We start from the raw sequence: 15,404 nt of genomic DNA on the forward strand, positions 1-15,404 counted from the left end.
CAAAGCTCCCGTTTCCAGGGTCAAGTCTTTGGTCTCAATCAGTTTCCTGAAAACCCCTCAATAAAAAAGTCTCGCAGCAACTCTGCTCTGGGAACTTACATAGGTTCGCCAGTCGCCGGAGGTCTGCCACGAAGTCTGGAACGCTTTGCCCTTCTCGCCGCCAATGCATGTAAAACCGATGTCTCGCCATGTGCATGCTGCTCGCCGGTTTAAAGTGTTCCCCGATCAACTTACTGAGCTCTTCAAAAGTCTTGTCCACCGGCTTCTCTGGCGCTAGAAAGTCCTTCATCAGGGAGTACGTCCTGGATCCACAAACCGTCAGGAGATGAGCCCTGCGTTTGTCGGCTGAATCCTGTCCCGGTCATTCCTTACTGACGAAACTTTGCTGTAGTCTCTCAATAAAATCGTCCCAATCATCACCAACACAGTACCTCTCGTCTGTGCTGCTAGTGGCCATGCTCGCGTGGTTTAAATCCCAGTTTCTCGTCGCCAATAATATGTCCTTACTATACAGTATAAATGCACACGAGGCCCATACTAGGGAGAAGGTCACTCTGTGATCAGTTACTTTTATTAGCACTGAAGGTGGGTGGAGCTTCCCCTTTTATACCTGAGAGTCCAGGTTAGGAGTGTCTCCCACAAGTTCACCACCTAGTGGTCAGTGTTCTCATGGTGTACAACTTAGGTCAGTTTATACATGGATTGCAATGACAGTTGAATACATGACACTTTCCAACATTATACTCCATCTGCCAAATTTTTGCCCACTCAGTTAGCCTGTCTATGTCCTTTTGCAGACTTTTTGTGTTCTGCTCACACATTGCTTTTCCTCCCATCTTTGTGTCGCCAGCAAACTTGGCTACGTTACACTCGGTCCCTTCTTCCAAGTCGTTAATATAGATTATAAATAGTTGGGGTCCCAGCACTGATCCCTGCGGCACCCCACTAGTTACTGATTGCCAACCAGAGAATGAACCATTTATCCCGACTCTTTGTTTTCTGTTAGTTAGCCAATCCTCTATCCATGCTAATATATTACCCCCAACCCCATGAACTTTTATCTTGTGCAGTAACCTTTTATGTGGCATCTTGTCAAATGCCTTCTGGAAGTCCAAATACACCACATCCACTGGCTCCCCTTTATCCACCCTGTTAGTTGCATCCTCAAAGAATTGCAGCAAATTTGGCAAATATGACTTCCCCTTCATAAATCTATGCTGACTCTGCCTGACTGAATTATGTTTTTCCAAATGTCCTGCTACTGCTTCTTTAATAATGGACTCCAACATTTTCCCAACCACAGATGTTAGGCTAACTGGTCTATAGTTTCCTGCTTTTTGTCTGCCTCCTTTTTTAAATAGGGGTGTTACATTTTCAGTTTTCCAATCTGCCGGGGCCTCCCCAGAATCCAGGGAATTTTGGTAAATTACAACCAATGTATCCACAATCTCTGCCGCTACTTCTCTTAAGACCCTGTTAAGGGAAGGTCACGTCTAACTAACTTGATTGAATTTTTTGAAGAGGTATTAAGGAGTGTCGATGACGGTAACGCATTTGATATAATCTACATGGATTTCTGCAAGGCTTTTGACAAAGTTCCACATGGCAGACTGGTCAGAAAGTAAAAGTCCATGTGATCCAAGGGAAAGTGACAAGTTGGATCCAAAATTGGCTCATTGGCAGGAAGCAAAGGGTAATCGTCGACGTGTGTTTTTGTGACTGGAAGGCTGTTTCCAGTTGGGTTTTGCAGGGCTCAGTATTAGGTCCTTTGCTTTTTGTGGTCTACATCAATGATTTAAATTTCAATCTAGGGGGCATGATTAAGAAGTTTGCAGATGATACAGAAATTGGCCATCTGATTGTTAGTGAGGATGTAGACTGCAGGAAGATATCAATGGCCTGCAAAGTTGGGCAGAACAGTGGCAAATGGAATTTAATCCGGAGAAGTGTGAGCTAATACATTTGGAGAGGTCTAACAAGACAAGAGAATACACAATAAATGGTAGGATACTGAACTGTAGAGGAACAGAGGGACCTTGGAATGCATGTCCACAGATCCCTGAAGGGTAGCAGGATAGGTAGATAAGATGGTGAAGAAGGCACACTGGATATTTTTTTCTTCATTAGCCGAGGCATAGAATACAAGAGCTGGGATATTATGCTTGAATTGTACAAAACACTAGTTAGGCCACATAGAAACATAGAAACATCGAAAGTAGGTGCAGGAGCATGCCATTCGGCCCTTCGAGCCTGCACACCATTCAATAAGATCATGGCTGATCACTCAACCTCAGTACCCCTTTTCTACTTTCTCTTCATACCCCTTGATCCCTCTGGCCGTAAGGGCCATATCTAACTCCCTTTTGAATATTTCTAACAAACTGGCCTCAACAATTCTCTGTGGTAGGGAATTCCACAGATTAACTACTCTCTGAGTGAAGAAGTTTCTCCTCATCTCGGTCCTAAATGGCTTACCCCTTATTCTTAGACTGTGACCCCTGTTTCTAGAACTCCCCAGCAACGGGATCATTCTTCCTGCCTCTAACCTGTCCAATCCCGTCAGAATCTTATATGTTTCTATGAGATCCCCGCTCATTCTTCTAAACTCCAGTGGATACAAGCCCAGTTGATCCAGTCTCTCCTCATATGTCAGTCCTGCCATCCCGGGAATCAGTCTGGTGAACCTTCGCTGTACTCCCTCAATAGCAAGAACGTCCTTCCTCAGATTAGGAGACCAAAACTGAACACAATATTCCAGGTGTAGCCTCACCAAGGCTCTGTACAACTGCAGTAAGACCTCCCTGCTCCTATACTCAAATCCCCTAGCTATGAAGGCCAACATGCCATTTGCCTTCTTCACCGCCTGCTGTACCTGCATGCCAACTTTCAATGACTGATGTACCATGATACCCAGGTCTCGTTAATCTCCCCTTTTCCTAATCTGTCACCATTCAGGTAATATTCTGTCTTCCTGTTTTTGCCACCAAAGTGGATAACCTCACATTTATCCACATTATACTGCAGCTGCCATGCATTTGCCCACTCACCTAACCTGTCCAAGTCACCCTGCAGCCTCTTAGCCTCCTCCTCACAGCTCACACTGCCACCCACCTTAGTGTCATCTGCAAAGTTGGAGATATTACACTCAATTCCTTCATCTAAATCATTGATGTATATTGTAACTAGCTGGGGTCCCAGCACTGAGCCCTGCGGCACCCCACTAGTCATTGTCTGCCATTCTGAAAAAGACCCATTTATTCCGACTCTCTGCTTCCTATCTGCCAATCAGTTCTCTATCCATGTCAATACATTATCCCCAATACCATGTGCTTTAATTTTGCACACTAATCTCTTGTGTGGGACCTTGTTAAAAGTCCAGACACACCACATCTACTGGTTGTCCCCTGTCCACTCTACTAGTTACATCTTCAAAAATTTCTAGAAGATTTGTCAAGCATGATTTCTCTTTCATAAATCCATGCTGACTTGGACCAATCCTGTCACAGCTTTCCAAATGTGCTGCTATTTCATCTTTAATAATTGATTCCAACATTTTCCCCACCACCGATGTCAGGGAATATAACTCTAGTCGATCCCATTTTTCTTCATTTGTCAGTCCTGCCATCCTGGGAATCAGTCTGGTGAACCTTCGCTGCATTCCCTCAATACCAAGGATGTCCTTCCTCAGATTAGGAGACCAAAACTGCACACAATACTCAAGGTGTGGTCTCACCAAGGCCCTGTACAACTGCAGTAAGATCTCCCTGCTCCTATACTCAAATCCCCTCGCTATGAAGGCCAGCAGGCCAGCTAGAGTACTGCGTGCAGTTCAGGTCACCACATGACAGGAAGGATGTGATTGCACTAGAGGGTACAGAGGAGATTTATGAGGATGTTGCCGGGACTGGAGAAATTTAGCTATGAGGAAATATTGGATAGGCTGGGTTTGTTTTATTTGGAACAGAGGAGGCTGAGGGGAGACCTTATTGAGTTGTATAAAATTATGACGGGTCCAGATACAGTGGATAGGAAGGACGTATTTCCTTAGCAGAGGGGTCAACAGGGCTACGGACCAAGAGCTGGAAAGTGGGATCAGGCTGGATAGCTCTTTTTCAGCTGGCATGGAAACGATGGTCTGAATGGCCTCCTTCTGTGCTGGAAATTTCTATAATTCTATGATTTGATCCTGAGATGAATGTAAAAGGACAGTGTGCCAACCCTCCAGGATTGCCCTGGAGTCTCCAGGAATTAAAAATTAATCTCCTGGCCACTACTGCGAGAAACACCTGGGAGAAAAATCATAGGGCATTGAAAAAATGTTTTGCATTTTCATTATCTTTCAACACTTTCATTTATTTGTCATAAAAAATATTGGAGATGGGTAAAAAGGCAGTTTGATTGGACAGGGTGGATAGAGATGGAGGTCACGTGGTGAAACCTCGAGGAATACGTCCTATCAAAGTTGGCCCCCCTCCTGGAATCTCTAACCATCCAGTAGGTCTGGACATGGGATGCCCGATACCTCCAATGATAGTTTTTCTTAACCTACCTGAGGGGTAAACCTTGTGCAAAATGGCTTCCAACATTGCAGCAGGCTGGCTCCCTGTTTGACAAGGTTCCACCATGCACTGTGCTCTCTCCAAAGAACTACAATCTCAAAATAATGCAGTCAAAAGTGCCTCCAATTTTAATTGGCAATCACACACGGAGAAACCACATGATATCTTGTGTGAGAAATGGAAACTATCACACTGGTATAGTGGAGAGGGGGCTCTTCTGAGCATGGAACAGAGGCACATTGCTGGGGCAGAGTTAAAGGAAGCTTTACTCTGTGCTGTACCTGACCTGGGAGTGTTTGATGGGACACTGTAAAGGGAGCTTTACTCTATATCTAACCCCGTGCTGTACTTGCCCTGGGAGTGTTTGATGGGACAGTGTAGAGGGAGCTTTACTCTGTATCTAACCCGTGCTGTACCTGCCCTGGGAGTGTTTGATGGGACAGGTGTAGAGGGAGCTTTACTCTGTATCTAACCCCGTGCTGTACTTGCCCTGGGAGTGTTTGATGGGACAGTGTAGAGGGAGCTTTACTCTGTATCTAACCCGTGCTGTACCTGCCCTGGGAGTGTTTGATGGGACAGGTGTAGAGGGAGCTTTACTCTGTATCTAACCCCGTGCTGTACTTGCCCTGGGAGTGTTTGATGGGACAGTGTAGAGGGAGCTTTACTCTGTATCTAACCCGTGCTGTACCTGCCCTGGGAGTGTGTGACGGGACAGTGTAGAGGGAGCTTTACTGTGTACCTAACCTGGGCTGAAGCTGTTCTGAGAAAACCTTCAATGTGTTCTATTTCATTCACCTGCCCTAAACACAAATATTCACCATGCAATAGTGTAAATAATAATGTTGTCTGTATCACGACAGGCCGAAGATGTATACGTCCAATTTATGAAAAAGCATTTTCCGGATGTTTTTACAGGTTAGTCACTACGTCCTTAGTTGGTGCTTTATTAAAACCATTCAGTGAAAGAAAGGTGGAGTAGTAGCTACAATAAGGTCCCGATTTTAACTCCAGGTGGATTTTCCACTGAGTTAAAATTGCAGTCGGGTCTCAATGATGTTATCGGGCCACAACATGCATGTGTAAAGAAGGACCCCGTTGGTTCCGGGTGCGTGTGCTTGCTGCCTGCTCAGGAGAGCAGGTTAAAATTGCAGATGCTGCGATTGTGGCGACTTTCAGACAGATAAGACCCAGGGCGATTTTAACTGCCCACCCGCCAGGTTTCAGCTGAGCGAGTAGGATTAAAATCGCTCCCATTCAGAGTTTGTGAAGCTTATCTCTGCCTGTGTATGTGAGCAGCCCAACACTGTTCCATTTCCCTCACCTGCTCTATGAATAATTCATAGAATATTATAATTTGCACACAAACATGGATGGTAGTCATGAGAAAGCACTGATGAAAGCACTTGAACACTCCATATATTCAATAATGACATCCTTTGTGACTGTGACATAGGTAAACTATCCCTCATCATCCTTCTCGACCTTTCTTCAGCCTTTGACACAGTTGATCACTCCATCCTCCTCCAACGCCTCTCCACCATCGTCCAGTTAGGTGGGACTGCAGTCGCCTGGTTCCATTCTTATCGATCTAATCGTAGCCAGAAATTCTCTTGCAATGGCTTCTCTTCCCACTCCTGCATTGTTACCTCTGGTGTCCCGCCAATATCTGTCCTTGGCCCCCTCTTATCTCTCATCTATATGCTGCCACTTGGCGATATCATCCGAAAACATGGAGTCAGTTTCCACATGTACACTAACGACACCCAGCTCTACCTCTCCACCACTTCTCTCGACCCCGGCTTGGTATCTAAACTGTCAGATTGCTTGTCCGACAGCAGAAATGTTCTCCAATTAAATATTGGGAAGACCGAAGCCATGATCTTTGGTCCCCGCCACAAACTGCGTTCCCTAACCACTGACTCCATCCCTCTCCCTAGCATCAATCTGAGGGTGAACAAGACTGTTCGCAACATAGGTGTCATATTTGACCGTGAAATGAGCTTCCAGCCACATATCCGCGGCATAACTAAAATCACCTTTTTCCACCTCCGTAACATTACCCGCCTCCGCTCCTGCCCCTGCCTCAGCTCTTTTGCTGCTTAAACCCTCAGTCATGCCTTTGTTACCTCTAGTCCTGACTACTCCAACTCACTCCTGGCCGGCCTCCCACATTCCACATTACGTAAACTTGAGGTCATCCAGAACTCAGCAGCCCGTGTACTAACCCGCACCAAGTCACGATCACCCATCACCCCTGTGCTTTCTGACCTACAGTTCCCAGTTAAATAATGCCTCGATTTCAAAATTCTCATCCTTGTTTACAAATCACTCCATGGCCTTGCCCCTCCCTATCTCTGTAATCTTTTTCAACCTCACAACCCCACAAGATGTCAGCGGTCCTCAAATTCTGGCCTCTTGAACATCTCTCATTATAATCGCTCAACCATCGGTGGCCGTGCCTTCAGCTGCCTGGCCCTAAGCTCTGGAACTCCCTCCCTAAACCTCTCCACCTCTCTACCTCTCTTTCCTCCTTTAAGATGCTCATTAAAACCTACCTCTTTAAACAAGTTTTTAGTCATCTGCCTTAATTTCTTCTTTTGTGGTTCGGTGTCAAATTTATCTATTTTGCCTTGTAACACCATTGTGAAGCGCCTTGAGATGTTTTACTACGTTAAAGGCACTATATAAATAAGTTATTATTAATGAATGGTGCCCAGAACATTCCATATGTTTGATACAGAGGGGGGCGACACAGAATGTTCCATATTTTTGATATAATGATAATAATATGGGGGGTGACTTAGAATGTGCCATTTATTTGATATGGGGGACACTTGGAATGTTCCATATATTTGATATGGGGCACTTGGAATGTTCCATTTATTTCATATGGGGTGCACTTGGAATGTTCCATTTATTTGATATGGGGGAGAGTACTTGGAGTGTTCCATTTATTTGACTGGTTACAAGTGCCAGGTGCTAGTGATTCCAGAAATAGGAGGACAGAGAAGATGAATGCTGGAGAGATGGTGCAGGTGGGAGGACTTTAGATTCCTGAGGCATCGGGATTGTTTCTAGGGGAGCTGGGACCTGTACAAGCCAGACGGGTTGTACCTCAACAGAGCCAGACCAGTATTCTCGTGAGAGGGTTTGCTGGTGCTGTGGGGGAGAGTTTAAACTAGTTTGGCAGGGGGATGGGAACCGGAGAATAGCTTCAGTGGGAAGAGAAGCAAAGCTGAAATTGGGTCACAGAGAAGTAGAAGTAGAAAGTGAATTTGGAAGACAGAGGAAACAAGGGCTGGAAAACAGACAGCAGGGAGTTTTGCAATACTAAATGGTATATACTTCAATGCAAGGAGTATAGGAAATAAGGCAGTTAAGCTGAGAGCATAGATTGACACTTGGGAGTAGCTATTCCTGTGACATGGCTGAATGAAGGGCAGGTATGGCAGCTCAACATTCCTGGTTACAAGGTTTTCAGACGGGATAGAGAGGGGAGTAGAAAAGGAGGGGTGGTCGCAGTATTAATTAAAGAAACACTTACAGTTGTGAGAATGGATGATATGTTAGAGGGGACACAAAACGAGGCCATATGGGTTGAATTAAAGAACAAAAAAGGGGCGATCACACAACCGGAAGTGTACTATAGACCCCCAAGCAGTCAGAGGGAGATAGAGGAACAAATATGTGGGCAAATTACTGCGAAGTACAAAAATTATAGAGCTGTAATAGTGGGGGATTTCAGCTACCCGAATATTAACTGGAAAAAAGGTAGTGTGAATGGCACAGAGGATGCGGAATTCCTAAAATACATTCAGGAGAACTTCTTTAGCCAGTATGTAACAAGCCCAACAAGGGAGGGGACGGTTGTGGACCTGGTTTGGGGAAATGAAGAGGGGCAGATGGAAGGGGTATCAGTGAGAGAACATTTTGGTGCTAGTGATCATAATTCAGTAAGATTTAAGGTAGTTATGGAAAATAACAAAGGGGGACCAGGAATAAAAGTTCTTAATTGGGGTAAAGCCAATTTTGTTGAGCTGAGATGGGATTTGGCCAAAGTGCACTGGAAATGGCTACTTGATAGTAAATCAGTGTCAGAGCAGTGGGAGGCATTCAAGGAGGAGATCCTGAGGGAACAGAGCAAGTATGGTCCCTTTTTAAAAAAAAAAAGGATGGGGCTAACAAACCTAGAACCCCCTGGATAAGACAAAGAAAAAAAGGGAAGCTTATGATAGATACCGAGAAGTGAATACTGCAGAAACTCTAGAGGAGTATAAGAAGTGCAAGGGTGCAATTAAAAAAGATATCAGGAAATCAAAGAGAGAGCATGAAAGAGAGGGGCGATGCAGACTTTGCAATGAGGGAGAAGTGTGAAATATTAGACGAGATAAACATAGTGAGAGAGGATGTATTAAGGGGCTTAGCAACTGTGAAAGTGGATAAATCCCCAGGCCCAGATGAAATGTATCTCAGGCTGTTAAGAGAAGCAAAAGAGGAAATAGCAGAGGATCTGACCATCATTTTCCAATCCTCTCTGGCTACAGGTTTTAGAAACATAGAAACATAGAAAATAGGTGCAGGAGTAGGCCATTCGGCCCTTCGAGCCTGCACCGCCATTCAATAAGATCATGGCTGATCATTCCTTCAGTACCCCTTTCCTGCTTTCTCTCCCTTGATCCCTTAACCATAAGGGCCATATCTAACTCCCTCTTTAATATATCCAGTGAACTGCCATCAACAACTCCCTGCGGCAGGGAATTCCACAGGTTAACAACTCTGAGTGAAAAAGTTTCTTCTCATCTCAGTCCTAAATGGCCTACCCCTTATCCTTCGACTGTGTCCCCTGGTTCTGGACTTCCCCAACATCGGGAACATTCTTCCCGCATCTATCCTGTCCAGTCCCGTCAGAATTTTATATGTTTCTATGAGATCCCCTCTCATCCTTCTAAACTCCAGTGAATAAAGGCCCAGTTGATCCAGTCTCTCCTCATATGTCAGTCCTGCCATCCCGGGAATCAGTCTGGTGAACCTTCGCTGCACTCCCTCAATAGCAAGAACGTCCTTCCTCAGACTAGGAGACCAAAACTAACACAATATTCCAGGTGAGGCCTCACTAAGGCCCTGTACAGCTGCAATAAGACCTCCCTGCTTCTATATTCAAATCCCCTAGCTATGAAGGCCAACATACCATTTGCCTCCTTTACCGCCTGCTGTACCTGCATGCCCACTTTCAGTGACTGATGAACCATGACACCCAGGTTTCGTTGCACCTCCCCTTTTCCTAGTCTGCTGCCGTTCAGATAATATTCTGCCTTCGTGTTTTTGTCCCCAAAATGGATAACCTCACATTTATCCACATTATACTGCATCTGCCATGCCTTTGCCCACTCACCTAACCTGTCCAAGTCACCCTGCAGTCTTTTAGCGTCCTCCTCACAGCTCACACCGCCACCCAGTTTAGTGTCATCCGCAAATTTGGAGATATTACACTCTATTCCTTCATCTAAATCATTAATATATATTGTAAAGAGCTGGGGTCCCAGCACTGAGCCCTGCCGCACTCTACTAGTCACTGCCTGCCATTCTGAAAAGGACCCGTTTATCCCGACTCTCTGCTTCCTCTCTGCCAACCAGTTCCCTATCCAGAGGACTGAGGACTGGAGGACTGCTAACGTGGTACCTTTGTACAGTCAACATCATCTACCTCATTTATATTCCTAAGGGAATTGTTTGATATGACTTAAAAATCTAACTTTGGAAATGTAATAATCAGTCGCAGAATCTTTTGTCTCTTGTGTTATTTGTAGCTCGGAAAAAGGCCCCTCAGGCAGATATCGGAGTTCGAGGGAAGCACAAGGATAATTTCTTTCTGCCCTCAGTGGGTAACGATTATGACGGTGAAATAGAAGACTTCCTGCAGAATTCAGATGATGAATGTGATGAAAGGGATATTCCACTGACTGACAAAACTTCTAAATGTAGGACATGAGTTTTATAAATATGAATGTTTTTTACTTAAACCTTTTACAATATGTTTCTAATTGTATGTTGCTTCTGGCTTTCTTGACTGTGAACACTAACCCTTCAGCTGGGTTTCTCAATCTACGTGAAAACTCTTGCATTGTAGTAAGCACACTTACTTACTTACTTTAGTCCTTTTCTTGCCACACTTTCTTCACACTTTCCTTGTCACTCTTACTTCTTAGTAATGAGATCAGTGCATTTAAAATAAAAAGGGGGGTTATATTAAATAAATGAATCAAACTCAAAGAGGATAAAGCCCCTGGGGCTAGACTTTCCACTTTTGTGCAGACCGCCCAAAAATGGGCGTTGTTTCCAGCGTGGGCGGTAAATATTGGTTTTGAGATCGCCGGATTATCGCCCATTTTCAAAACCCTAATTTTCCATTTTTTAAAATGGGCATTACTGGGAGCGATTTGAAATGGGCGTTGGCATTAATTTTTTTTTTACCTTCTGCCGTAAAGTGTCGCCGTCCATAGCATCGGCATGGCAACGGTTATTTCCTATGTTTTTGGAGGTCAGGGGTCATCGTTATATGCGCAGAAGAGGAGACAGAGAGAGAGGGAGCAGAGTGGAACGGAAAGCGTGTGTGGGCGTGGTGTGCCTGTTTGGCTGTTTTGGGAGGTAGGAGGAAGATTTTTGACCAGCAGAATGAATTCTGAGCAAAAATTAAGTTGTTCCCACCGATATATTTGCGGAAATTTGGTTGTTACAATGGAAGGGATGGAGGAAGAGACACAGCATGCTGTGGAGACTGACACTGGCGAAAGCAGTGAACTTGGAGAGGAACAATTGGGAGGACGAAAATGAGCTCGGAGATTCTCTGACGAGGCAAATGCCTTCTTCATGCAGGAAGTGGAGTCACGCTGGGATCAATTGACACAGGGTGGGCATGGGACCCCAAAGGCATACGAGAAGATATGGGCCAAGATAGCCGAGGTGGTCTTATTGGCGACCAACAAGGTGTGTGAGGGCAACCAGTGCCGCAAGCGCTGGAACAACCTTGTCGGATCTGCCAGAGTAAGTATTATATTTATTTACATACATTTATATAATTTGATTTGTAAGTGTAATGAGTGATTAAAATCAGATGTGATGTCTTGCACTTATACCGGGAATGTTGTACTCAAAGCCTGCGTTCACGGTGTACGTCTTTAGGTAAAGAATGATAAGTTACATAATAATCATGATTACATCTGTCGGTTATGTGTTGTATCAGTCTCTGTGACAGTACCTAGCAATGATATCACACAATGATCTCATACCATGTCGTCCTGTTGTTACCTTTTACAGGAGAAGCTGTCCAAGAATAGGGACGAGCAGAGGTGAACGGGTGGCAGGCCACCAGTCATCATCGCGCTCACCGACATCGAGGAGCGGGTGCTGGCACTAGTGGGGAGCCACCCCCGTTCGGCCACGCAAGCAGCTGCAGAATTGGATGTGATGCCACGTGAGTAAAGTATACACCATTGTGTGGTGTAAAGTCAATAGATGCCACACCCACTCATGTCTGACCAATAATATGTGATAGATGATTGATAAAAGTGTTCTCTAAGTAATGAGGGCATCATGAGATTCATTGCAATGCAGAATTTGCTGATGGTCATGAAATGTGATGTCTGTGATGATCTTGATGGAGGTGGTGCTTTAGTCGTGCATTGGTTGTGTGCAGCGCTGAAATCACCTTGTGACCCGAGCACCCCCGTCTCCTCTAATAACCTCATTTGTGTTTTGCAGCTCAGCCAACAGCGCGGCTCCAGGCAAAACCACCGAGGCCGGAAGCTGGGGGCGCGGGGCCGGACTCGCTGGACGTTCGGACATCTGGTGCTGAGCAGCACCAATTCTCGCCCGTGCATTTGCTGGGTCTGTTCTCCACGGATGACAGTGCGGACTTTGAGGAGCCTGCATCACCAGGCTCCATAACGCATTCCACCCCAAGGCCATCTAGTGCTCCTGTGGCCATTCCCACCTCCACAGTAGAAGTACCGGGCCCAAGCACCTCGCCACAGAGCACCCGAGGTGTTTGCAGGATGGCGCCGACCAAGCGGCAGGTCTGCTCCACGAGCGGCAGATCCGAGCGGGGGCATGGTAGACTTGTCCAGGAGGAGTGTTGATATAGGTCAGCAGATCCTACAGACAATGGGGGGGCATATCCCACCAGCTGGCCAGCATGTCCGCCACCATGACAGAGTGCGTGCCGTGGATGGCGGTGGTCCTGGAGGTGATCGGCAGGAACACTGGTGGCAGAAGCCATCCAAGGTGCCACACCCCCATTGCCAACGCCACATGGGAGCCAGGAGGAAGATATTGCTTCTGGCTCAGAGCATATTCCACCTCGGGACCGTCCTCTCCCGTATCCCTCCAACCACCGGTTCTGCCGTCATCCTCCCCCGCCCCAATGAAGCAGCACCTGAGGAGCTCCTCGGCCAGGCGGCTTGGAGTCAGGAGGGGAAGGGGTAGAGGTGGGGGGAGGAAAGTGAGGTGCATGGCCGCAGGTGTTGTCTTGATTATATTTTTATGTTGTTGGTGCTATTTTGTTGGGAGGTTTGGGGAAAGGGGGGAGGGGGCGCTACCTTGTTGTTTTAGTGGAGACAAACATATGTCCCTTGCAGTCAGAATCAGGTGAATTTATAATGGGGAACAAGGAAATGGCTGATCAATTGAACAAATACTTTGCTTCTGTCTTCACGAAGGAAGACACATAGAACCTTCCGGAAATACTAGGGGACCAAGGATCTAGCGAGAAGGAGGAACTGACGGAAACCCTTATTAGTCAGGAAATTGTGTTGGGGAAATTGATGGGATTGAAGGCTGATAAATCCCCAGGGCCTGATAGTCTGCATCCTAGAGTACTTAAGGAAGTGGCCCTAGAAATAGTGGATGCATTGGTGATCATTTTCCAACAGTCTATCGACTCTGGATCAGTTCCTTTGGAGTGGAGGATAGCTAATGTAACCCCACCTTTTAAAAAAGGAGGGATAGAGAAAATGGGAAATTATAGACAGGTTAGCCTGACATCAATAGTGGGGAAAATATTGAAATCAATTATTAAAGATGAAATAGCGCATTTGGAAAGCAGTGACAGGATCGGTCCAAGTCAGCATGGATTTATGAAAGGGAAATCATGCTTGACAAATCTTCTAGAATTTTTTGAGGATGCAACTAGTAGAGTGGAAAAGGGAGAACCAGTGGATGTGGTGTATTTGGACTTTCAAAGGCTTTTAACAAGGTCCCACACAAGAGATTAGTGTGCAAAATTAAAGCACATGATATTGGGGGTAATGTATTGATCTGGATAGAGAACTGGTTGGCAGACAGGAAGCAGAGAGTAGCGATAAACGGGTCCTTCTCAGAATGGCAGACAGTGACTAGTGGAGTGCCGCAGGGCTCAGTGCTGGGACCCCAGCTATTTACAATATACATGAATGATTTAGATGAAGGAATTGAGTGTAATATCTCCAAGTTTGTAGATGACACTAAGCTGGGTGGCGGTGTGAGCTGTGAGGAGGATTCTAAGAAGCTGCAGGGTGAGTTGGACAGGTTAGGTAAGTGGACAAATGCATGGCAGATACAGTATAATGTGGATAAATGTGAGGTTATCCACTTTGGTGGCAAAAACATGAAGGCAGAATATTATCTGAATGGTGGCAGATTCGGAAAAGGGGAGTTGCAACGAGACCTGGGTGTCATGGTACATCGGTCATTGAAAGTTGGCATGCAGGTACAGCAGGCGGTGAAGAAGGCAAATGGCATGTTGGCCTTCATAGCGAGGGGATTTGAGTATAGAAGCAGGGAGGTCTTACTGCAGTTGTACAGGGCCTTGGTGAGGTCACACCTGGAATATTGTGTTCAGTTTTGGTCTCCTAATCTGAGGAAGGACGTTCTTGCTATTGAGGGAGTGCAGCGAAGGTTCACCAGACTAATTCCCAGGATGGCGGGACTGACATATGAGGAGAGACTGGATCAACTGGGCCTTTATACATTGGAGTTTAGAAGGATGAGAGGGAATCTCATAGAAACATATAAGATTCTGACGGGACTGGACAGGTTAGATGCGGGTAGATTGTTCCCGATGTTGGGGAAGTCCAGAACCAGGGGACACCGTCTTAGGATAATGGTTAAGCCATTTAGGACTGAGATGAGGAGAAACTTCTTCACTCAGAGAGTTGTTAACCTGTGGAATTCCCTGCCGCAGAGAGTTGTTGATGCCAGTTCATTGGATATATTCAAGAGGGAGTTAGATATGGCCCTTACGGCTAAGGGGATCAAGAGGTATGGAGAGAAAGCAGGAAAGGAGTACTGAGGGAATGATCAGCCATGATCTTATTGAATGGTAATGCAGGCTCGAAGGGCCGAATGGCCTACTCCTGCACCTATTTTCTATGTTTCTATGGTGATTCCTTAACATGAAAGTGGATAATTAAACTTAACATGAATCAACTTAAACTTTAACTGTCACCAAGGTGATGCCCACCATTGATGAATGCGCTGCAGCAGTGTTGCAGCTTTGTAAATACCAACAACGTTCTTTCAAGCAAAGCACTCATTTATGAGCTGCTGACGTAAGAGTCTTGCAGTTATGTAGCCACCACGGGCCCTTTCCTGCGGTCTAGAAGGGGGCGGGGGCATAATTTCAGTGTCAGCCTGATTGTCTGGCTTGAGGTCAGCGTCCACCTCCTCGTTCTCCTCGGTCCACCTCAGGAGAGAGAGGAATTCTTGTCCCCTCCTGATAGCCAAGTTGTGCAGCATGGAGCACACCACCACGAATTGAGCTACCTGCTCAGGGTGGTATTGTAGCTCGCCTCCTGAGTGGTCCAGGCATCT

General features: G+C 45.9%; 1 protein-coding gene across 1 annotated transcript in view; it reads left to right on the forward strand.

Annotated features, from left to right (window-relative positions):
- The first annotated feature begins 1,539 nt into the window (after positions 1–1,539).
- The window catches only part of LOC139262797 (cytosolic carboxypeptidase 2-like), a 103,042-nt gene continuing 89,177 nt past the window's right edge, over positions 1,540–15,404 (forward strand). The window contains exons 1-4 of the mRNA XM_070877949.1: positions 1,540–1,545; positions 5,420–5,474; positions 10,367–10,537; positions 12,318–12,443. Coding sequence (XP_070734050.1) covers positions 1,540–1,545; positions 5,420–5,474; positions 10,367–10,537; positions 12,318–12,443 — 358 coding nt within the window. The remainder of the gene's footprint in view (positions 1,546–5,419; positions 5,475–10,366; positions 10,538–12,317; positions 12,444–15,404) is intronic.

Source organism: Pristiophorus japonicus, chromosome 4 (assembly GCF_044704955.1).
Source record: "Pristiophorus japonicus isolate sPriJap1 chromosome 4, sPriJap1.hap1, whole genome shotgun sequence".
NCBI classification, from domain to species: Eukaryota; Metazoa; Chordata; class Chondrichthyes; family Pristiophoridae; genus Pristiophorus; species Pristiophorus japonicus.